Below are 24,249 nucleotides of genomic sequence, written 5' to 3'. Positions count from 1 at the left end.
TTTTAATCTCTTTAAGGCTTTGGGGTAGAAACGTCTGACATCAGATTATTTCAACTAGAGCAGATGTCATAAGGGGGCAGGGGAACCTGAAAGAGTGCGAAATTCTTGTTAGGACAGAAGTGTGGTCTTTATTTACCACAAGCCTGAGAAAGATCCAAGTGGGTAAAAAGAAGGGAGCATGACTGAATTCTGAATTCTTCACAGTTAAGATCATGGATTAATCTTTGCAATGCCACTTTTTCTCTTCTAAAAACTTACGGGAGAAATGAATTCTTAACATACAAATAATTTGTGAAAATTATTTATTAGTAATTAAAGTGACCATAGTTTTAGTGATCTATTAATTATGACTGAAATACCATTTTATTTTGTATATTCTATCTACTTTTAGTATAAAGTAAAAATGATTACCTAGGTTATTATTCTACTGTAATTGTCAAGACTTGGCTTTGCAGTGAGTGTTGGTTTTACAGACAAAGTTGACTTTCTATATCACAGGTTCTATATGCTTTGCACACATCATTGTATGCAGTCCTCCTGGAAGAGAAGCTCTGAGAGTAGTAGGAGAAAATTGAAATTCACAGCAGTTAAATACCCTGCTCCAAACCATACAGCTACTGGAACTAGGATTTGAACCCTAGGCTGCCTTCAAAGTGCAATCAAGATCTTTGACAAATACGGTCTCCCTAGAGCAATATGAATAAGAGGGGATTTTTGTAACATTCAAAACCAGGTGTAAATCCAAAATTGTTTAGTTTGCAGGAGGTCTGACCTCAGAACATATTTTTAATCTCTTTGTTTCCTATTTATTTTAATGTATTCTATATTATAAAAGCCCTCAATGAATAAAAATCTAGAGTTATATAAAAGGTATATTGGGAAAGTATTTACTGCATTAATGGCCTTTGACTTATTAAAAAAGGATTTCTTTAAATATCCTCATGAAGTGTATGTTTCCACTTAAAATTTAATTAATGTATCTTCTTAGCACTTGCTGTCCTGGATACTGTCTACATTATGCAGAAGTTAAACAGAAGACAATATAGTTTTGAACTTCAAAGAACTTAAATCCAAGGAGGAAACAAAGGCAAATAGTTAGTAACAAAAGCAAAAGTGAAATAAGAAGCATACTGAAAATAAATGTTGCTCTGGAAGTTGTAAAAAAAAAAAAACAACTAAGAAATTCATTGCCAGAATGGGACTTGAAGGACAGGTACAACGCTGATACGAAAAGGAACAGGTAGAATGGAAGTAACCATATCTCCTGTATGTGTACCTAGGTGTGCATGATGGCAAGGTAAGAGCGAGTACTCTTGCTTGAGCTATGAGGTACTTGCCATAAAGGGTTAAAGAAGAGATGGGGAGGGGAGGAGGAGGCTATATCAGGGAATGTCTTGATGTTTTTACTTAATTGAGAGGGTCCATGATGGTTTTGACCTGGTAAGTTACACGTTAGATGGTCGCTCTGGTACTGGCAGGTAGAATTGATCAGATTCCATAGACAGGAGACTTTTTGAGATATTCCAAGCAAGAGGTAGCTCTGCCCAAACTAGAGAGATAACAATGGGAATGCAAAGAGGGAGTGGGTAGGAAAGACGATTCTGTAATAAAATGTACAAGACATAGAAATTGAGAGTTAAGGAAAAGGGAGGGCCTGAGTATCCAAGAGAAATTTTCAGAGCAAAAAGCTAAGAGAAACTCGTGGGCAGGGAGGCATGAGAGTTTCATGAGATCAGTTTTCAGGAACACATTCATTGCTGTTTTTTAAAGCAACTTCTAGAGTGGGTGATAACTGTATTTTCCTTGGCTAGCTAAGGAATGAATCCATGTTAACCAAAGAAAGTGTTATATTATGCAAAGCCTATAGAATTGTGTTTATGACTGCAAAATATGGTCAATGATACTTTAAAAGGAAATTATAAGGTTTAATTGAGCTTCATATTGATACTTAAATATCTAATGGCTTCAATCCATAGTAAGCACCACATAAAAAGCTACGGTGTGGCAAACATTATTGCTAAAATAAAGAGTGGCACCTTATCCTTTTCATTTCTGTTGACTAAGAAGGATAGAGTATGAGTTTTCCTTAAAAACAGCTTCTATCTTAGTAACAGAAATACACGCATGTATGTAAAAGTGAGTATTTTTCAAAGGGCTCCTGACTGCTTTCCCCAAACTGGATTTCTTTTGGTAAGCAAGGAAAGGTAGATGAATACTAAGTATGCTACCAGCGTCGTGTGCCACAGCTTGTTCTATGCTAGGAGCTGTGATTTTCATATAGTGTTTTTTTTTTTTTAATCTGTAAAACCCTACACATTTGGTTCTGTAATAATCTTTATTTTACAAATGAAAAAATTTAGGATTAGAGAATTTAAGTAACTTGTCTCTAAATTAAGCAACTGTTGAGAATTTCTGGTTGAAGACAGCTGCAGTGGGCATGATAAAGGACAAATGGATGAATACAACTTACATCTACATGTTAGAAGCAAAAAGCCTCAGTAATTGATTGAATAATGAGATTAAGTAGATTTCAGGCCAGGGGTTATCTAGGATGGTTCCAAGGTTTCTGGCTTGCAAATCAGGTAGAGCGTTGTTCCATTCTCTGACACAGGGAATATCTGGTGGATGTCTGTGGGAGGGAAGGTGATGAGATTGAGCTTGGGCATGCTGTTTGACATGAGTGTGAGATCTGCAAGGGGACGGATTTAATAGACTGCTATTATAAGGATTAGGAGGCTTAGAATACAGGAATGGACTGGAGATAATGCTTTTGTAGTCATCAATTATGAATTAATTATTAAAGACATGGATGAGTGTATAATATTGCCCAAAGAGCATGGGTAGAATAGAAGATAAAAGGGCTATGTGTAACACCCAAGGGAACAGCAGCCTTTCAGGAGAAAGCAGAGAGGAGGGCAGAGAAGAGACTGATAAGAGTGTCCAGTAAAGTGAAAATCCTCAGGGCACACACAATTTCATTTTAGAGTTCAGTGATGTCACTTTTTTGTGAAACAGCTATTACAATATTGCATCTGCCCTACATCTCTCCTCTGTCCTTAGTGTATTAAATGGCACATTTTGCATTTCCATTAGGAGAGGAGAAAAAAAAGAGAAAAAATTTCATTGAAATTGCCAGGGCATGATGTATGATTGACATGGGTATTTGTATACTTGTCCATAACTCTATAGGTAAGTTTTGACGGAAAGACTGGTGAAATCTTCAAAATGACAAACATTTATCTTTTATATAATCCTGGGGTGGGGGGTAGAAAACAGGGCAGAGTGGGACTGTTATAGTTCTTTCTTGTACTACTACTTTTAACCCAGGAGTCACTCATAATTAGGAATGATAATAACTTTGAAAGGTTCATGCAAATGTATACCTTACCAAAATGTAGCCCAAATAGTCTAAGTAGGAGAATTAATGTAAAATAATATCTTGGTTAACAGAAATGTCATGAAAGTTTATACCATTTTCGTAACACAACTGCTAAGAGAGTACACCTTCGACTAGAATGAAGTAGCTCATGTTTCCAGAGACTATTTTATGACTATAGAGTTGTATTAGTTGATTTGTTTCTTTATTTTTATAAGTATATACTGTAACAAGTATAGTCTATTATCTAGATTAAATACAGTGTCAATAGACTTTGAAAGAAACCAAATGAGAATAATACAATAATCTCTGATGAATTTATTCTATATTAATAAATATTAACTATATATTAATGTTACATTAACCTGGAATAAATTTCCTAATTTTAATATAAGGTGGGATAAGAGTGTTTCAAAAGGTAGTTAGTAATCATAGCTGCGTTGAAAATTAAATCAGAAATTTTAAGGAAAGTATTGTTTGGAAAAATAGTGGCAATATATTTAAAGTTGTTCAATGAAGCAGTGACAAAAGTACAAATTTTAGCTAGATTCTAGTTTCAAACCTAGATTCAGTTCAAGTATTTTCAGCCTCAGAACAAAATTAGTTTTCTCATTTCAAATTAAGAAGAATAAAGCATAAATATTTGGAGTGCTGTGAAGCTATGGAGGTTCTAGAATTTATGGTTGACCTAATCTGTAGTTCTAGAGATAAATCTGCAGTACCAATATTTTTCATGTGCCCTATTTATTACTGTTTATTCTAATCCATGATTGGTCATTTTACATATAAAGTACTTCAAAACACCTCCAAAGAGTCTTCTCAAAGGTAGCTTTTTTAAAGACAGATCTTCTGGACCTTCTCCCTTGTTTTCATCCATATTGTATATTAACTATAGGGGAGTTTATTTTTGCTTCTTTATCAGATAAATGGGGGTATGGGTGTTCATGAATTTATTTCTATAACATTTTATAGAAAGTAATTTTTAGAATTCTATAATCACAATACCTTGCTTTAGGAATATATTAATTTTACTTAGATTTAACTTTATGGCCACTGAAGGAGCTATCTTATTTACCAAACTGACATTCTGTTCTTCTAGTCGTTTATTTAACCATAAGTCAGTAATAATTTTTATGGTGGTGGGGGGCAGGGAGAACAGGCTGGTCATTGTCTACATCTTAAAATCTGATTTTTTTTATTTATTGTAGGTTTTATTGGGATTTAATAATGCTTATAATGATGGTTGGAAATCTGGTCATCATACCAGTTGGAATCACATTCTTTACAGAACAGACAACAACACCATGGATTATTTTCAATGTGGCTTCAGATACAGTTTTCCTTTTGGACTTGATCATGAATTTCAGGACTGGGACTGTCAATGAAGATAGTTCTGAAATCATCCTGGACCCTAAAGTGATCAAGATGAATTATTTAAAAAGCTGGTTTGTGGTTGACTTCATCTCATCAATCCCAGTGGATTATATCTTTCTCATTGTAGAAAAAGGAATGGATTCAGAAGTTTACAAGACAGCCAGGGCACTTCGCATTGTGAGGTTTACAAAAATTCTCAGTCTCTTGCGTTTATTACGACTTTCAAGGTTAATTAGATACATACATCAGTGGGAAGAGGTAAGACATATCTTTTACATTTTTAAAGCTCCTATATCATGTGATTTAAACTATAACTTTCAAAATGAGCAACTGTGCTATGTATAATGAGTTTTATGAAATTCAAAAAGAAAAATTTCATTTTTTTTTTTTTTTTGGTATGTAAGTGGTATATTTGTATCCTCAAAAGATATGGTCGAATACTGGATTTGAGTGAAGTGAAAAAATTAGTGATTGTAAAACGTTTGTCTTATGCCAATTCAGTCTTTTTTTAAAATGTCTTTATTGGAGTATAATTGCTTTACAATGGTGTGTTAGTTTCTGCTTTATAACAAAGTGGATCAGCTATACATATACATATATCCCCATATCTCCTCCCTCTTGCGTCTCCCTCCCCCCCTCCCTGCCTATCCCACCCCTCTAAGTGGTCACAAAAGACAGAGCTGATCTCCCTGTGCTATGCAGCTGCTTCCCACTAGCTATCTATTTTACGTTTGGTAGTGTATATATGTCCATGCCACTCTCTCACTTCATCCCAGCTTACACTTCCCGCTCCCCGTGTCCTCAAGTCCATTCTCTACGTCTGCGTCTGCGCCTTTATTCCTGTCCTGCCCCTAGGTTCATCAGAACCATTTTTTTTTTCTTTTAGATTCCATACTAGTTTTTTTTTTTAAAGCAAATCTACTTTAATCAACAAATTTTTATCTTAACCAGTGCAGCCCCTCTTCCACCATGGGAGATTGTTTTTATTTAATATCTAATATTAGTTTGTTTTATCTAACACATCAAGTACCATCTTTGACAAAGCTGTAGGGTCTGATTGCTAACCTAGTTTGTATCATTAGCTCTGTGAAATAATGTGGAATATGTTTCCTCTAATATTGAAATTTCAGAGAATTTGTGTTTGAAGAAAAGAGATTTTTTTTTTAGTATTTCCAAGTTGTATGTGTAAAGACTGATTTTAGTATAATAATTTTGCTCATTCTTATTCTTTGCCTATAATTATTTACTATAGGTTCTCTCTACTAGTTCATTTCATAATACTGAAAAACAGCATGCCCCGGAGGGAAATTATTACATAAAAAACACAAATGCTACAGTGAATAAATACAGTGAATCTGGCCAATATTTTGCTGAATGGGGCATCTGTTGTTCTTAGGCAATTGGTGGGACCTGAAAGGGCTCAGCCAACTGGAGTTTCCAAAGATCTGAGTTAAATGTACCATCACCAAGCAAAGGAGGTTATGTCCCTAATTTCAGAGTCTGCATGTTAACTTTTTGATTTTCTTTTCCTTCTAAATGTATCTTAAAAAAAATTAATTATAACTTGAACTTTATTGTCTGCATAAAAATGAGGGTCAAAGAGGCCTCCAGAGTGCCTAAACCTGCACTAAAGAAAACCATACATTGGCTAGAAATGAATCGCCACTTTACTAGCTACAGAAATGCTTTTTAGGATGAATTATATTTTGGAATTTAGGTTTAAACAAGTCATAAAATGGAACTTCGGTGAACATTAGCTCCGCTTTCTGTGAGACTGTAACAATGTTTTGTGTGTGCTTGTTGATGACATTTTGGTTCCTAGGATTTCAGGAAATGACATACAATAATAAGACACTGCATAAGACACTGCTAAAAAGACATAAAAATGGATCATTCTTAAAATATGGATATGGATTATATTTAAAATAAGATGAAGCACATTTGAGAAATTGGATTCATCTTATAATGTGTCTCTATATAGCACATTCCATCTAACATGTAAAAAATGTTTGGTTTTCAAACATTATTATGCTAATGTTAATATCAAAACAAGGTGATAATTGATAAAAATAGCTAATATTTATTGATGGCTTATTATATGTCAAGTAATATGTTTGATTGTTTACATGGATTAGTTCATTGAATCTTCCTAATAACTCTGGTTAACTTGCCCAGATTCACAGGGTTAGTAATAGGTGGAGCTGGGATTCTGACCTTGGCAACCTGACCTTGACAACCTGACCTGACCTTGGCAAAGCTCTTAAACACATAACCATATAGCTTCTCACCATAACATATATATTCTTTTAATGAGAAATACCTTAATATTACACCATTTTATATATATAATCAAAAATTGTAGGAAACTTTTCTTAACTGAACTTTGTGGTCCAAGCAACATAAAATCTGAATATTTGCTTCTTAAAACATGGTCACAAAAAATATTGTAATGAGTAGCCTGTGAGAAGAAAAGTCACTGATATAAATACTCAGTCAATTATAAATACAGTGGGCAATGCGACTATTTTCAGTGTCTTGTAGTTTGAACCCAGTTACCCTAGAGAATGGCAGAAGGATGAACAGATGGCATTCTACCAGATAAAATGGCAGGCTGTACAGTCATAGAAGAGCACACTGCTTAATACCGTTGTCCTCTAGTTCCTGGCAGCGGTCACAGACACCTAGGTCTGTGTAACTTGATGGTGTTTCAGAGATGCCAGGATATAATTCAGGAGCATCAGCTCACTGCCATCATTACTGTAAAATGCAATTTAATATGCACTTACAGACATTTGGTAACCAAACCCATTCAAGCTAGAGTTGTGAGCTGGCAAGATCTTTCTTATAAATAAATGACCTTGATGATAAATGAATCATAAGCTCACTTCATGGAGAATGTTTTCTTGATTATATGATATCCCCATATAATATCACATATATCATGGATATTTAATGTCTGTTAGTAACACTGCTAAGCAGAGAAAAAATACAGTAGTAATTAACCCAAATTTAATACGGATTCATTATTTCATCACCTACGTGATTGAAACCAAAGTCACAAAGAAACTTGAATGGTTCCAAATTGGTAAAGCTCTACCTGGGTTTTATAAATGCCACCAAGATGTGTTTACAAGTAGGAACACAACAAATAATCAGGTTGCTCTATGAGCATTTAGAATAAGAGTACAGAGGAAGATGTGGGTTCACCCACATGTCTTTGAGTTCTGAGTGTTTTAGTACCAAGCTGGCTAATGCTAAATTCAGCAAATTTGGGGAAGTAATGTGTGAAGTCTGGGAGCTGCCACCGTTTTAAATGAATCATTCCCAAGGAAAGTGGCTGCCTTCTATAGGAAACTGCTTCCATCTTCAATGAGACATTTTTTTTTCCCGATCTGAATTAGTTCAACTGATAAACAACAGGAAGTGCCAAAGCCAGATAAATTAGAGAAATATTGTGAATGAAATACAGAAACTTTAAAATTTAGCCCTTATGTTACTATCCTTGCTAAAGTTGAATATAGTGGTTAATATAGAAGGAAAGAACTGATTTGGCCAACTGATTTATGAAACACATGGCGTTAAGAAGTCGGGGGGAAGTTGGTTTCATGAGGCAATGATAAGATCAATGGCTTTAGGACGCACAATTAGGGCTCTCTGACACCGTACTAAAACTTTACATGTATGGCCAGGTGAGGTGAAAATCTGTGGCAATTGTTTAGATAAATCAGGTCAAAAAATTCCTTTTCCTGTAAACACCCGAAAACAGAGGTGAATCTCTCCCACTCTTGTATTTTGGCTTAAAAAAATCATTCCCTTAATTCAACGCTGTTGTGATTGTTGTATTTCAAGTGAAGTCAGTGACCTGGGCCAGAGTGCTCTTTTGTAACCTATCACAGAGAACCCGTTCTCTGTGATCCTCCTAAAAGAGACATATGGTGAGGAATCCTCAGAAATTAAATGGAATATTATTTACAATTTTTGACAATCACCAGCCACTGAAGAAATAAAGGGTAGATTAAGAGCTTAGTAAATAGGAGATTATTTAAAGGTGAAGAGTTCCAGGAACATTGAATGCTATAGCTGCTGATCCCTGTCATTTTATCAAAGGCAGATGATCCTTGAAATTATTAGATATTTTGGAAATAGTAATTGAAAAGAGAAGTATTACTCTGTAATGGTTATCTATTTGTAGGATTCAATGTCACAGAAAGTGGAAATTCTTCATGGGCAGTGTTAAAAATGGATGGCAAGCACATGAAACTCCTATAATAACTATGGCTTTGGAATACATACCTATAATATTTTATTTTTCATTCTCCATTTACTATCCCCTCAACTTTCCTTGTATAGATTTTAGCCCTCTCACAAATAACTTGCTTATTTTGAGGCAAGGAAGAGGGCTGTGGTTCTGATCTTCAAATATGTCTATAGCAATTTCAGATGAATAATGTGTCTGGAACATTGCAATGCCCTTCTAGCAATCAGTATTAGATTTTTATCTTGGCTTAGAGGCAGATTTATGTACAAATTATGTTTAACAACAGAACATTAATAAGGAAATGTATTCTACAGGGAGCTAATACAGACTGCAGTTTCTGTCTTTGGTTAATTTTAGCATTCTAATTGGTTTAGATTAGAAACTAGCTCTTGCTATAAATTGCAATACATGTTATAACTACTTCCGTTTTGTAGAAAACACATAGAATTCTAAGACTTGCCATAAGCAAACACCAGTGTTTTCCTAAACCTGCCCTCTGCTAGAACTTAAGGAGGTTCCCTATTGCCTATCACATCAAATCTGTGTTACTTTGCTGTGCCTTCCAGGCTCTCCAGCAAACCGTTCCCCTGTCTCACCATTGTCACTTCATATTTGCGCCCAACAGCTATTTTCTGTTTGTTTTTTAGTCTTATAATGCTTCTGGCAGAGAATGACTTTTTTTTTTTTTCTGCTTCTGGTAATTTTGCACGTGCCACACCTCAGATTTGGAAAGCCTTTCTTTTTCTATTATTCACTTAAAATTTATGCTCAAACTCATCTCCAGAAAATATTCTGCATTGATGGACTGCATTATAATGGTCAATACTTTTACTTTGAACAATTCTACTGTCTCTGCGTGCATTTGTTCATGCCCATAGCTGGGTTGTGAATACTTACTTATATATGCATTTCCTTTTCTTTTCCCGGGCATAAATGTCTGTAGGGAAGAGTCAGGGTCAACTTTTTGCCCTTGAATATCCTTGTACACTAGTATAGAGTTCTAAACACAATAGGCTATCTGAGTATACCTATCTGCTTACTACATGGCAATGCTCCATGTTCTAAATCCATTAAATAATTGCAAAGCTATATTTATTCTTCACTCCCAAGCATTTACTGAATAATTTCTATATGCAGATGCTAAACATGAGAATACAAAGCATATCTCAGCTCTGCAGGAAAAACAGACATGTGAACAAATAATCACAGATGGTGTGGTAAGTGATGGCATAAAAGAGGGAGTGAACAGCACAGCTTTTTTTGCAGGAGAAGAAAGCCTCAGAGATACTCGAACTGAATTTTGAAGCTGGAGTCTGGATTACTAAGGTGAATAAAAGGGGGCAGAGGAGTACAGTCAGTAAGACAGGAAGCATAAACAGCCTAGCACAGTTCTGCATCTCTAGAGCCTAGGTTGCAAAGGCAGTGAGTTTGGAGGTATAGACAAGAAGTTGTGCTAATGATGGACTCACTCAGTAAGGTGTCATTGAGGCATATTAGCTGAGGGATTTGCATTTTAGAATACTGCAGAGTTAACAGGATTGGAAACAACTGAGGATGGAACTAATAATATCAGTTAAGAGAGAGATCCATCACACATTTGCATTTTTTATATATAGCTAGTGTCAGGCAGGATACTTTTTAGATATCTAAAGGGAGGTTTATCTTTGCCAAGTATTCTTGCCATTGAAATATTTGTATCAAATAATAAAATATGATAAGGCCTTATATGAAGTATTTTTTGTAATGTTATAAAATTTAAATATTGATTATATTTGATATAATTAATAATCATTAATAGAATAATATATTAATGTGTTAATATAATTATATTATATTATTGATACGATTATATTTGAGTTTCGTATTTCACACCACCAGAAATGTGATGGTGTAAAATGGATCCTGTGCTAGAAATTAGCACTTATAGATGTTTATTCAAATTGTGCCTTTTATTTTCTATTTAATCTAGGGAAAAACGCTTAAAGTGACTTTTTTATGCCTACAACCTTAATAGAACAGTTGTGAAGTTCAAAGGAAATTAGATATATGGAAATTATTTGAAGTGTTCAAGTTGATGTATGCCTATAATATTTATACATATGAGTATTCACGATGTCATCTTTCTCAGATTAGCACATTGACTAACAAAAACATTATTGTGTGTGTTTGAGTTGTGTAATATTTTTTTCAGGCAAATATTGATTCTGCTAAAGACCACTAGGTGTCCTCTATTGGTTGTATTACTTCAGAGTTCTATATTCTGAAATACCAAAACTGTCCTTTTTGAAATTATTCATTTATACTCTCTTAGAATCACTTAATTGCTTGGCTATCTATGTCTAGATAAAATAGATGACAATGAATATTCATATATGTAAAGATTATTTCTCTTTATCTATACTTTCTCCTCAGGTTAAAGCAAGAGTTTGTTAAGTTCATTCTCTAAAAAATCATTTTTATTCCAAGAGAATTGTTTTCAGTATTATACTGTGTGTTTTTTTAAGATGGTATTTTTTTTTTGCGGGCCTCTCACTGTTGCGGCCTCTCCCGTTGCGGAGCACAGGCTCAGCAGTCATGACTCACGGGCCCAGCCGTTCCGCGGCATGTGGGATCTTCCCGGACGGGGGCACGAACCCGTGACCCCTGCCTCGGCAGGCGGACTCTCAACCACTGAGCCACCAGGGAAGCCCTTAAGATGGTATTTTAACAGACACCCTGAAGTTCTAACGTACGGTGTAATGAGTTCTATTTGGATAGGCAGTGTTATTAAGTCAAGACAGTTAAAAAGAGATTGACAAAAGTATGTGTGGGTGTATGTGTGTGCGCGTGTGTGTTAGGGGTAAGATATATAATTTTATGAATGCTTTTTGGTTAGTACCTTGCAGCAGATCTATATAATCCTGATGCTTTTGACATGGAGATGTCAGTTTAACGCTAAAATATAAGATCAAATTTGAAATGTCCAGGACTCTATTTTAATATTAAAACATTAGAATTTCTTAATGCCCCATCATTGCCCAATCTATGTTCCTGTTTTGCATGTGTTTATATGCCTCCTTGGCTATATGTTGATAACTAGACTCATATCCCAAATTTCCAAACTATGTACCCTTATGCCTCAAAATCTACATGACATCTCTATAGAGATATCTTGTGAGTTCCTCAAGCTCAGTATGTTCATTTCCCCTTCAAGTCTCCTCCTTCTCTCTTGTTTCCTGTTGCTCAATTCAGAAATCCAAGAGGTATCCTTACTTCTCCACTTTCATTCTCCATAGCTAACAGTAACCAAGTTCTACTGGTTCTACTTCTTGGAATGTGATTTGAATTCTAATATTCCTTCACTCAGTCCTCTCTATCACCATCCTAGTCCAAGCCAACATCAGTCATTTCTCATTTGCATTTTTATAGTAGGGTCATTACTAGGTTTAAAAATTCTCCCTTGCTTATCTTCCTAGGGCCTCAAAAGTGACATTTTTGAAGAGCAAATATTACCATATCATTTACCTGCTGAAAATATTTCTATGGTGTTTCAGTATCATAAGGACAAATTCCAAAATTCAAGGTCCTTTGAAATCTGATTCTTTTACCATGTCAGCCTGGAAAACTGCTTGCTCATTATTATTATTATTTTAATAAATTTATTTATTTTGGCTGCGTTGGGTCTTCGTTGCTGCACGCGGACTTTCTCTAGTTGTGGTGAGCGGGGGCTACTCCTCGTTGTGGTGCGTGGGCTTCTCTTGCGGTGGCTTCTCTTGTTGCAGAGCACGGGCTCTAGGTGCACGGGCTTCATTAGTTGTGGTACGGAGGCTCAGTATTTGTGGCTCACGGGCTCTAGAGCGCAGGCTCAGTAGTTGTGGCACACTGGCTTAGTTGCTTCTCGGCATGTGGGACCTTCCCGGACCAGGGATCAAACCCGCGTCCCCTGCATTGGCAGGCGGATTCTTAACCACCAGGCCACCAGGGAAGTCCCTTGCTCATTAATTTTTAACTAGTCTGAACCTCTTTATGTTTTACTGTTACATATACTGTTTTAAGGCCTTTACAAGTGTTGTTCACTTTTCCTAGAACTCTGTTCCTTTGGCCAACCCCAATTCATCCATCACATTTTGTTGCTATGACTTCTTTGACTTTAACTTAAGATACCGTGGGGTGGAATTAACGAATCTTTCAGGTGATGTTAGTTCCAACTGTAATATGCTGAAATAGCCTCACATGCTTTTGCTTTGTAACATTCATCACTTTTGTAATTTTCTTAAACTCTGCCTTCCCAACTATATATTAAGCTCCAGAAGGGCAGAAACCATAGATTTCCTGTATCTTCAGCTGCTAGCATAGTATCTGGAAAATATGGGCACAAGAATACTTGCTAAATGAGTTAAATTATGCCCTCAAGGGAATTTCAGTTCAGCAGATATGTAAACATTCAAACATGTAAGAAAACAGTAGAATGTCTTAAATCCAATATTAGAAGCATTTATAGCATAGAAAAAAACAAAAGAGAGAAATGTACTATGAGAGTGTAGTAGAGGGTAGAGGAGAGGCTCTAAATAAGGCATCCTAATAAATGTGGCCACTTTGAAAACCAAGCTTGAAAGTATATATCCTTCCAAGTGGGTAAGCCTGGGAAATATTCTAAGAGAACTGAGAAATCATGGATGAATTCAATCTAGCTCATCATTTATAGATGGGGATGATAGTGATTTTCTGCCCAATCTCATAGAATGGCTTTGAGGCTCAAATGAGATGTAATTGTTGAACATACTTAGAAACTATAAAGTTTATAGAAATGTGCATTATTGTTATCATAAAAGTCTCCACTAGTTTAAAATATGTAAAATCTCAACAGACAGTTCAACTCTTGGCCCTTTAGTGTGCTTACTGCCTTTCTAAATATTGGAAGCATTATAAATACTATTATGCATTATTTCTGTCCAAAATATACCCAGTAAAGATTTGAAGCACTAAATGAGTCAGGCTAATTTAGGACAAAGTGCATTCAGTCTTTCATTTCTCCAGAATTTCTGGAGAAATGTATCAGTTTTTCATTTCGTTGTGCACGCAGACCTAACATGTATTACGTGTGCTGCTATTTTAGACTCATCTGTGTGCTGTTAGAGTGCAAACTGGGAATGCCATCGGTTCCTGAGTACTGGACCCAAAATTTGTGATGCGATTCTGTTTTAAACTTGAATTCTAGTTCAACTGCCAGAGTGTTTCATAAAAACACTTTATACTGTGTTACTTTAATTATCTGGGTAATTATCTCAACTGAAAAGGTCACTGTTTTTAGTCTTGTATACATACTGTGATGCACCTGTCTACAAAAAGGAGGTGTGAAGAGACATGACTTAAATTGGAAAATGATACAGTGGCACCCAAGAATATTTTGTTGTTACAAGCAATGAGGTGAAATTTAGCTCATCTCTGAAGGAAATGTTGAATATGTAATCACAGAGGGAAAATATGTGCTTTTTTATTGTCAGTTTCTAGCAAGTCAGTCTTTCACTTTAGTCAGATACAATGTCAGAAGTGTTTTTATTAATTTGAAATATTTTGGAAAACAAAATTTTGCTTGCATTATGTCAAAAATAGTAGTTAATTCAAATTTCATTGAGCAAAGCACAGTCATGGAAATATATGAGAATTTGTCATAGAAAGTCAGTTTTATAAGACACTATTAACTGTGTTATGAAAGCTCAAGAATAAATAAAATTAGAACCCTTGAATTGCACTGAGTAATGGATGAGAGAGACCTACTTTGATTTCTCTTTCTGTCTTGCTGATGTACACACTTTAGATTTTGTATTAGAGAAGTCGTGTTCTAGTGTGAAAGGGAAATACATTTGGTTGGTTATATAATTCTGGTGGTTATTTTGAGTTACGTCTACCATTTAGGCCATTTTTTTTAAAAAGAGAGGCAGAATCTTTTTCTTATTACGTGTTAAAGTGAAAGTAGACATTGAGCAATGCTTCTGGAAACTAGTCCCACAGTTTCATATAATTTAAAGCAGTTGTGAAGGAAGAGAATAGTAGCTATTTTGAGATAATCTTATTTGTCAGGAGTGGTGGAATCAAAATGGTTTTCCATTAAGGTTGGTCATCAGTGGGAATATTTGCAATAATATGCTGATTATTTCAATGTGCTGCTTTTTTCACGGTCACTGATGTGGAGATATGAGCTGGGTGAACATATGAAATAAAGGAAATTCAGCTGAATTGAAATGAAAGTCAGGAGTACCTTGCACAAGTCATTTCTAGACACTTTTCTCTCATTTAAAAAATGTGGATGATAGCTTCTACTTGGCTCATATGGTTGTTTTAATAATAAAAAAGAAAATTCAAATGAAAGTGCTTTGTAAACTTTAAATTGAAAGTCTAAAGAACATAGTAATGTGAGATATAATTAGCCAGTCAAATTATTTTACTATCTTTTTCACAGAATCCCTGAAAAAAATGAAATTCCTATCTTCTTCAGTATTTGGCATCATACCAGAGTGTAAAGGTAGCATTCGGCTTGTGATGGTGTGTAGCATCCAAGAGCTTTAACTCCCTAATAGTATCTAACAGAAATGTTTGGGGAATCAACTAATTTTGTGGAGGCTACACTGTTTTAGTATGGGAAGCAGTTCTCCATTGTGTGAAAATATTAACCTCTGTGATACTGAGGAGAAGGATAAACATTCAGAAGAACTTCTTCCAACTGACTGACATTGAATCACAAGCATTCAAATTCACAGATTTTAATAATACTGTACAGTTGGACTTCCTGGTGGTGCAGAGGTTAAGAATCCTCCTGCCAACGCAGGGGACATGGGTTCGATCCCTGGTCCGGGAAGATCCCACATCCCACATACCACAGAGCAGCTAAGCCCGTGTGCCGCAACTACTGAGCCTGCACTCTAGAGCCTGTGAGCCACAACTGTTGAGCCTGTGCACCACAACTACTGAGCCCACATGCTGCAACTACTGAAGCCCACGTACTCTAGGGCCTGTATGCTGCAACTACTGAAGCCCGTGCACCTAGAAGCCCGTGCTCTGCAGCAAGAGAAGCCACCACAATGAGAAGCCCACACACTACGACGAAGAGTAGCCCCCACTCGCTGCAACTAGAGGAAGCCTGCGCGCAGCAATGAAGACCCAACGTAGCCAAAAAAAGCCCCCCCAAAAAACTGTACAATTAAAAATGCTTCTCCATTTTTATTCAATCTGGAATTCAGAGAAATGCAAACTTAGATAGTCCTTAACCTGACGTAGGTTTACCTCCCCTTTTCCCCCTGCATATGGTTGTTGTAGAAGCAGAATAATTTTGTAATGACAATAATTAGTAAAAAATGCTAATAAAATTTGTTAGGAAAGAGTTATTGATTTATGATATCTTAGGTGCACATATATTAATCATTTTAGAAAAATATTAGAACATGAATGGATTCAAAAAGTTGTATACGTATTTACTACCCTGACACACACAAAGCCAAGTTATGAGTAGTGGACTCTAGAAGTTCTAAGTGACTAGTTTTCTGTTTTCAGACATATCTTGAGACTTGTGACATTCATGACTAAAATTTCACCATTGGGGAATGATTCATTTCTGTTTCTTCAAGAAACAAAAGTTCTTATAGAACTTCAGATATAGTTTAAGCCATTACCAGGTAACATTTTAGCAGGCGATTTGTTGGCAGGTAGTGAGAGTAATTTGCAAGTAGTTGAGAGTAATTCTTACACAAAAAAATATAGGCATATGAATATGGGTTTCACAACTTGAGTGAGAGGTGCATGAGTATGGAGAGAGGGGTTCTACCACATTTGAGAAGTTCTGTTGGGCTGCAGAGGAGACAGAAAGACACCAGCAAGTGATAAAAAAAAAAAAAATTCACAGTTTTGCTGAAGTCTTTCCCTGTTGCCGTATTACCAGTATTTGCCTAATGTCGAGGACAAATGTTTTAATGTTTCTAACTGTTATTTCTGGGAGTTTTACCAGCTGAATCATCCATCCCCTTTTCCATTTAGTTGAATTGTTATTTCAGATGTTCCAAAAATCTCCCATGTCTTCAAATTAGAAGCTGACTCTGTGGTTACAGATGAAAAAATTTCTAGTTAGCACATGTCCTAGAAAAATGCTGCTGTTTTTGAAAGAATTCTGTTTAGTATCACATTTCTTAAATGTATGATTCCGTACGTCCAATTAAACATTGTATGTATAATCACATACTAACCATTCTAACGAAAAATAAGAGACTAGGTAATTACTTTCCTTATTCCTCATTTGTGAACGTCATATCTTTATATTATTATCAGATATAGTATTTAATATATATTAATTGCTGAGCAATTAATTTGCTGAGCACTGTACTACATATAGGGATACAAAGATGAATAATCAAGACTACTGCTAAAAGGGATTTTGTAGTCTAGTGGAGGAATTAGAAAAGGAAATCAACAATCATGACAGGTATCTATTAGAAATTTTTGAATGGAAGATTTTGAGAATGATTATAAGACTGTATCTCAGCTAAGGCAGAAGGGCCTCCACAATCAATTCACTAAGTCCGCTAAAGGAGCAGGAGTGGGGAGTGGTGGTGTCTGGGTCAGATATTTAACCTCCTTTGATTAATGAGTTGAAATAGAATGAGCTGTAAAATACCATGCTTCACTAAAATGTAACATTTGTTGAGTTTTACAAACAGTAGAAACAATTTTATTTAAAGTAATATCAATACTGTGTTGAGATTGCAAAATGAGTCCCCGTTACTGGACTATGAAACATTTTCATTTCATTAAAATCATACAAATTTATGAAAGATTTCTAAATGTAGAACGTTTTTTAGGAAGCAGAAAGGACATTATATTTAAACTTCATACATAATATTATAAACCCTGTAATTAGTGAGAGAATTTAACAGAAAGGAACATAGTTTCTCACTTGCTCACTCTCTCGTCCTCTTTTCCGTACAGACGCTTTTGCGCAAGACTCCTAACCAGAAAATGTGTCTTCACAATTACTAAATGAACAATCCCTATCAGATATCAAGAGACTGAAGGGCATTCAGGGATCTGGATGCCCAAGAGCAAATGAGTCATTCTGTAGTTATGGAAACAGCAGCTCCATTCAAAATGCTTGAGTTTTCTCCACATTTCGCACATACGTATATTTTCGTTCGCCTTGTGGCCTCCCAGCTTCTTCCTGTGTTGAGTCGCCTGTAACATGGGTGACTGGTACAGGTACTGCTGTGGCTTTTTTTCCCTCATGCATCGGTCTGTTGATAGATTCCACCTGCAAAGGGAATGAATTCTTTCCATCCAAAAGTATTCTCAAGAACAACTGTTTATTAATACTGTTTTTATTGTTGTTGTTACTCTTGTTGTTGAGAGATGAAGTAGGCAGTGAAATTACCCAGAATCTCGGGTTAGGTACCTGTTCTTTGAAGAAGTGAGAGGTCAGATGTCCCTAGCTCTATTTGTAGCCCTCAGGAAATCAACTCATTTCCCTGCCTACTGAGAAAGAAAGGTCCTGTCAATACTATGAGTTTCTTTTATCATCTTTATGGAAGCAGAAAATTTTCCCTGCCCTCTTCTGTCACATTTCCCATTAGAAGATTTGCTAACAGAGTGTAAGGAAAATATCTATTAGTCATTTTATTACAGCTGGGAAAAAAGAAATATAATTCTTGTGTCAGGAGAAACACAGACACTGTGGAGCCTTCACATAAGGCCAATACATCCTATTTCAGGACTTAAGGTACTATATGTCCCATTATTTCTTCATCTGAGGGATGGAGTATTGGGGGTGGAAAAATCAGTGTGATCCACCCCTTGGTTGGAGAACCATTTATTTTATCTATTCATTAATTGGTATATCATTTTATTTCTGCCTTCCAAAACAGAGAAGAAATAAATACTTGTATGAAAAAAATAAAAGCAATTAAAGAGATGACTAAATTCAAAATAGAGCACTTCCAAATTGGCAAAATAACTTACTCAATTTGCAAGACCAAACATACCAGATTATCTTCCGTTTCACTTGATACAGATCTTCAGATGATAATTTATTTTATTCAGTTATTTTATTTGATGTGGAAAGAAAATGCTTCAGCTTAAAAATATAATTTAAATGTGATAAAATTTCACAATTATTCTATAAACATTTTCTCCCAAATTATGCTACTAAAATTTTCTTAAAGGAAAATAGCTCAATGTTTTTTCCAAAGAAAAAAATCAAAATAATTTTCTCACAGTTCAGTCATGTAAGCGTGTTGTCATTACAAACTTGTGGCTGCAAAACAAAATCAAGATGTCATCAAATTTGGGAGAGGGTTTCCTTAGAAGTGTTTCCCTCATGCTCTGAGCTTTTAGAAATCTTATTCAATATTCCCCAGTGTGTGGTCTGTGAGTTATTAATGGCTTCATGAAGACAAAATTTTCTTTTTGTATTTTAGTGTTGAGAGTGTTATCACTTGGCCCAAGATATCTTAGTAGCTTCTCGTAGGGTCTTGGTGGGCAATTAAATGATCTGACTCAAAGTGATATATATTACTTTCTATAATTATTTGGCCCAGACTTGTCACATGACCACCTAGCCACAAGAAGTCAAGAAGAGCAATCCCACCGTGTACCTGGGAGGCAAAGAGCTGGAGCTCTCTGCTTGATAGCATTACTTCAGTACTTGGAATAGCCGAGAGATGGAGACAGGGTGTGTCTGGAATGGATCACTAAGTTGGCCTGTGGCTAACTTGCATATAAACTTGGGTCTATTCAAAATAAAATTAGGGGTCTGCTTGATAATCCCATTGTTTTTCTCTCATGAATATTTCTGGTCTTAGAGAAACAACCTTCTAGCTAGTGAATGATGTCATGACGGAGAAAACATGTACTTTTCTATAAACTAGTGATTATATCAGTTATTTATTAAATTATTAATCCTTTTTTGTTTTATTGAATAAATATTTCATGGACTCAAACTATATGCTATGCATATAGATTATAACAGTACACAAAAAATAGTTTTTACTCTTAAATAGTAGCTTACAGTCTACTACATGATCCAAAATAAATTTTAACGAATAGGTCTTGCTCCTTCTCTGCTGTCCTGTGTTAGGTGTAAATATGACCAAAAACAGCATACAAGTGGTCTGGAAATGAGACAGATAAGATTTGAGGTAGGGTCTCCAATGAGTGGCATGTGCTGTAATTTAGACAAGAGATGAGGTATTGGGGTGCCAATAGTAGTACTACCTCATGACATTTCCTAAACTCACAAAGTGCTTAGGAAACTGATGGACATTTCTTTAGGCATCAGAGGGAACTGACACTTACCCTGGGTGACTCCCTCAGAGATGCCTCTTGGGTATATCAATTATAAGGCAATCCTTATTTTACTTAGTTTTGTAAGTGAACTCAACCTTAACAGGAATTTAAATCACTCTATTAATGGAAGTACTGATTTCCAAGCTTTAAAACATCAGATTTAGTGTGAGTTTAGTCATTTATTAAATATGGATGAATATTTGCATAACTCAGTCTCTTACCCATGCTAAAAAGAATTACAATACTGAAATTTTAGACCTTTGCCCAATCGAATATAGAACAATAAGTGTTACGAATATGTGATAGTATCAGAATAATTATTTTACAAAGAAAGTTTATTATACTGGAAATCTTGAGAACTCTTGAAATGCAAGCATTAAACAACCAAATCTTACATGTGGCTCATAATACATCTGTTTTCCTTAGAATATATTACTTTTGTTTGGACTTCATTTTTAAAATAATTCAGACTTGAAAAGTACTTAAAAATCAAATATAATTATTGGACTCTGTAGATATTACCACTAAATATTATCATATCTTTAATAACTTTTGAATTCTATATCATGTTCCAATTTATTGAGACTTGTTTTTGGCCCAGAATAGGTCTATCTGAGTGAATGTTCTATATGCGCTGAAAAAAATGCGTCTTCTGCTGTTATTGGTTGGAATGTTCTACAGTTATCACTTAGGGCAATTAATACTGTTATTGAAATTGTTTATATTCTTACTGATTTTATGACTGCTTGTTCTGGCAATTCTTGAGAGAGGGATATTAAAATATGCAACTATAATTTTGGATTTATCCATTCCTCCTTTCAGTTCTAACAGTTTTTACTACATGTACTTTGAAGCTGTCCTATTAGATTCATACATAGTTAGGATTGTTATGTCCTCTTGATGAATTACTCTCTTTAGCATCATAAAATGACTTTTTATCTCTGATATATACTTCGATATTAATAAAGCCACTCCATCTTTATATAATTAGTATTTGTATGGTATATATTTTTCCATGTTTTATTTTCAGTCTGTTTTTATTTTAAAGTGAGTCTTTTGTATACAGCTTTTGAATTTTCCTTTTGTTTTTTTAATCACATCTGATAATCTCTACCATTTAATTTAAACCATTTACATGTAATGTAAATTCTTTAATTGAATTTAAATCTGCCATCTTGGTATTTGTTTTCTCTTTATCCCATATTTTGTTATTTTTTTCCCCAATTTTCTCCTTATTTTTATATTAATTTAGTATTTTTTATGACTCTATTTGATCTCCACTATTGAACTATACCTCAGTTTTTTTCCAATGCTTGCTCTAAGTTTTACAACATGCATCTTTATCTTATCACAGTCTACATTCAAATAATATTATACCATTTTACGTATAGTATAAGAAATTTAAAATAGTATATTTCCGTTGTTCCCTTGCTGGCCTTTGTGCTGTTGTTATCATATAATTTACTTCTATGTTTGTTATAAATGCCACAATATATTGTAATTATTTTTGCTCCAAACAGATATTTGTCTTTTAAAGTATTTTTAAAAGTGAGTTTAAATATGCCCTTTATGCTTTCTGTTGCCATTGCATTGTAGAGATCCAAATTCCCATCTGGTATAATTTTCCTTCTCTCTGCAGAATTTCCTTAAATGTTTCTTGTAGTGCTAGTCTACTATTAATGAATTCTCTTAGCTTTTGTATGCCTGGCAGTCACTATTTGTTTTGATTTTTGAAAAGTATTTTTGCTACATAAAGGAGTCTAGGGAGATTTTTTTTTTCTTTTAGTACTATAAAGATATCAGTCGATTTTTTTTTTTCCTGCATACACTGTTTCTGATGAGAAGTCTGATGTCATTCTTTTCTTTGTTCTACTGAATGTAATATGACGTTTTTCCTCTGGCTGCTTTTAAGATTATCTCTTTAACATTACTTTTCAACAATTTGATTTTTAAGTGCTTTAGTATGGTTTTCTTCATTTTTCTGCTGCTTGGTATTTGTTGAGTGCCTTTGATCTTTGGGTTTATAGTTTTCATCAAATTTATAAAAAATGCTGGTCCTTATTTCTTCATGTATTTTCTGTTTCATCTACCCTTTTTTGATAATTCTTTCCTTGGCCTTCGTAGTGACTTCACATGCATGTGCTGTGCTCAAAGACTCATTGCAGGGTTCCCTCTGCTGATCTTGGTGCTCTCGCTCTGTTGCAGCTCCCTCAGCTCTGGTATTTTGACTCACAAGTTCCAGCCACCATGGCCTTCCTATCTCTACACTTTGTCTCTCAACTCTACAAGACCACTTAGCTCTATTTGGGTTTCTTTTCTCTGCACTGTCCCCTGGAAACTCACTCTAGGCAAGGAGCTGGTGCAGGGCTAGGGATCACCTTATATGCTTCCCTTTCTCCAGGAATTATTCTTTTGCATTGCCTGTGATTCGATATCTGAAAACCATTGTTTCCCACAGTTTGTCAGGTTTTCCAGTTGGTTAAAGCAGGAAGGGAAACCTGGTCCCTGTTATTCCATTATGGTCAGAAGCAGGATGATATGCCTTGTTTCAAAATTTTAAATATCCTTTTTTTTTTTTTTTTTTTTTTTTGTGGTACACGGGCCTCTCACTGGTGTGGCCTCTCCTGCAGGCTCCGGACACGCAGGCTCAGCGGCCATGGCCCACTGGCCCAGCTGCTCCGTGGCATGTGCGAATCTTCCCGGATCAGGGCACGAACCCGTGTCCCCTGCGTCGGCAGGCAGACTCTCAACCACTGTGCCACCAGGGAAGCCCTAAATATCCTATTTCATAGAGAGATTTTTGATTTCAGAGCTGGGTATGATATAATTTGAAACAATAAGGTCATCATAGTTTTTGCAATTTATATGGTATAATAACAAAACTAATTTTATGTTATGGATGCAACAAAATTGTGATATATGGCATAATTTTCTTTATGTAGTTATCTCTATATAGAAGGTTCAGACAAACAGAATAAATGTATGCATCATAGAAAGCTTTGTTATGGAAAAAGTAAAGGCCATTAAATTGACCTTGCATGCTTAATATCATGCTTAACTAGCCATGATTAGGCTTAAATTAACAACTGTAGTTTGTTAGGTCCTGGCTTCTACAACTGGGATATCCAGTGCTTTGGGTTAGCTTTTCCCAGTTAGTTCGCTCAATGTGGGCAATTTATATGCCAGATGTAAGGTATGCTCCTTTTGTGGACAAAGGATTCAAAAAATAATTATTGGCTACAATGCAAAGTAACACCTGGGTTCAATTTGTCATTTTGGACACTCTGGAAAAGGCACATGAAAAGTCAAAACTATTTCTCCCAAGAATATAAAACATTGAAGTTGCCTAGGGCTTTTCTTAACAATTCAAATATCAAATAATTTTATTATGATAGAATAACTGCATTTTATTTACCTCTCACTTAGCACTTTTAGAGGGAGCTAATGAGGTAGTGTGACAGTCCTGGCTAAATTTTTTTTTCATTCCTTTTTAACTGATACTTTTTTTTTTTTTTTTTTTTGCGGTACGCGGGCCTCTCACTGCTGTGGCCTCCTCCGTCGCAGAGCACAAGCTCCAGACGCACAGGCTCAGCGGCCATGGCTCATGGGCCCAGCTGCTCCGCGGCATGTGGGATCCTCCCGGACTGGGGCACGAACCCGTGTCTCCTGCATCGGCAGGCGGACTCTCAACCACTGTGCCACCAGGGAAGCCCTTAACTGATACTTTTAAAACAAAATTTTTTACTTTGTTTTTATTTCTGCGACCAATAACCATTTTCAAAACAGACATGGTTCTAGCCAGTTCTCAACCTTGTTCTCCTGATACTCAGGGGAAGTGGTTCTAATCTCAATTAAATGGATATGCCAATACAACAATACTTTAGGATAAAATGTATTCAGTGAGGATAGTGAGTATATTTTACGTTTGTATAGTAAACAA

The 24,249-nt window shown here is 35.4% G+C and overlaps 1 protein-coding gene across 1 annotated transcript in view; it reads left to right on the top strand.

The window, feature by feature from the left end:
• The window catches only part of HCN1 (hyperpolarization activated cyclic nucleotide gated potassium channel 1), a 369,296-nt gene that overhangs the window by 43,670 nt on the left and 301,377 nt on the right, over positions 1-24,249 (top strand). Inside the window, exon 2 of the mRNA XM_024740359.1 lies at positions 4,585-5,008. Coding sequence (XP_024596127.1) covers positions 4,585-5,008 — 424 coding nt within the window. The remainder of the gene's footprint in view (positions 1-4,584; positions 5,009-24,249) is intronic.

This window comes from Neophocaena asiaeorientalis, unplaced genomic scaffold (assembly GCF_003031525.2).
Source record: "Neophocaena asiaeorientalis asiaeorientalis breed wild unplaced genomic scaffold, Neophocaena_asiaeorientalis_V1.1 scaffold57, whole genome shotgun sequence".
Lineage (NCBI taxonomy): Eukaryota > Metazoa > Chordata > Mammalia > Artiodactyla > Phocoenidae > Neophocaena > Neophocaena asiaeorientalis.
Note: the sequence above shows the minus strand (reverse complement) of the source record. Positions and strands in the feature narration are given on the sequence as shown.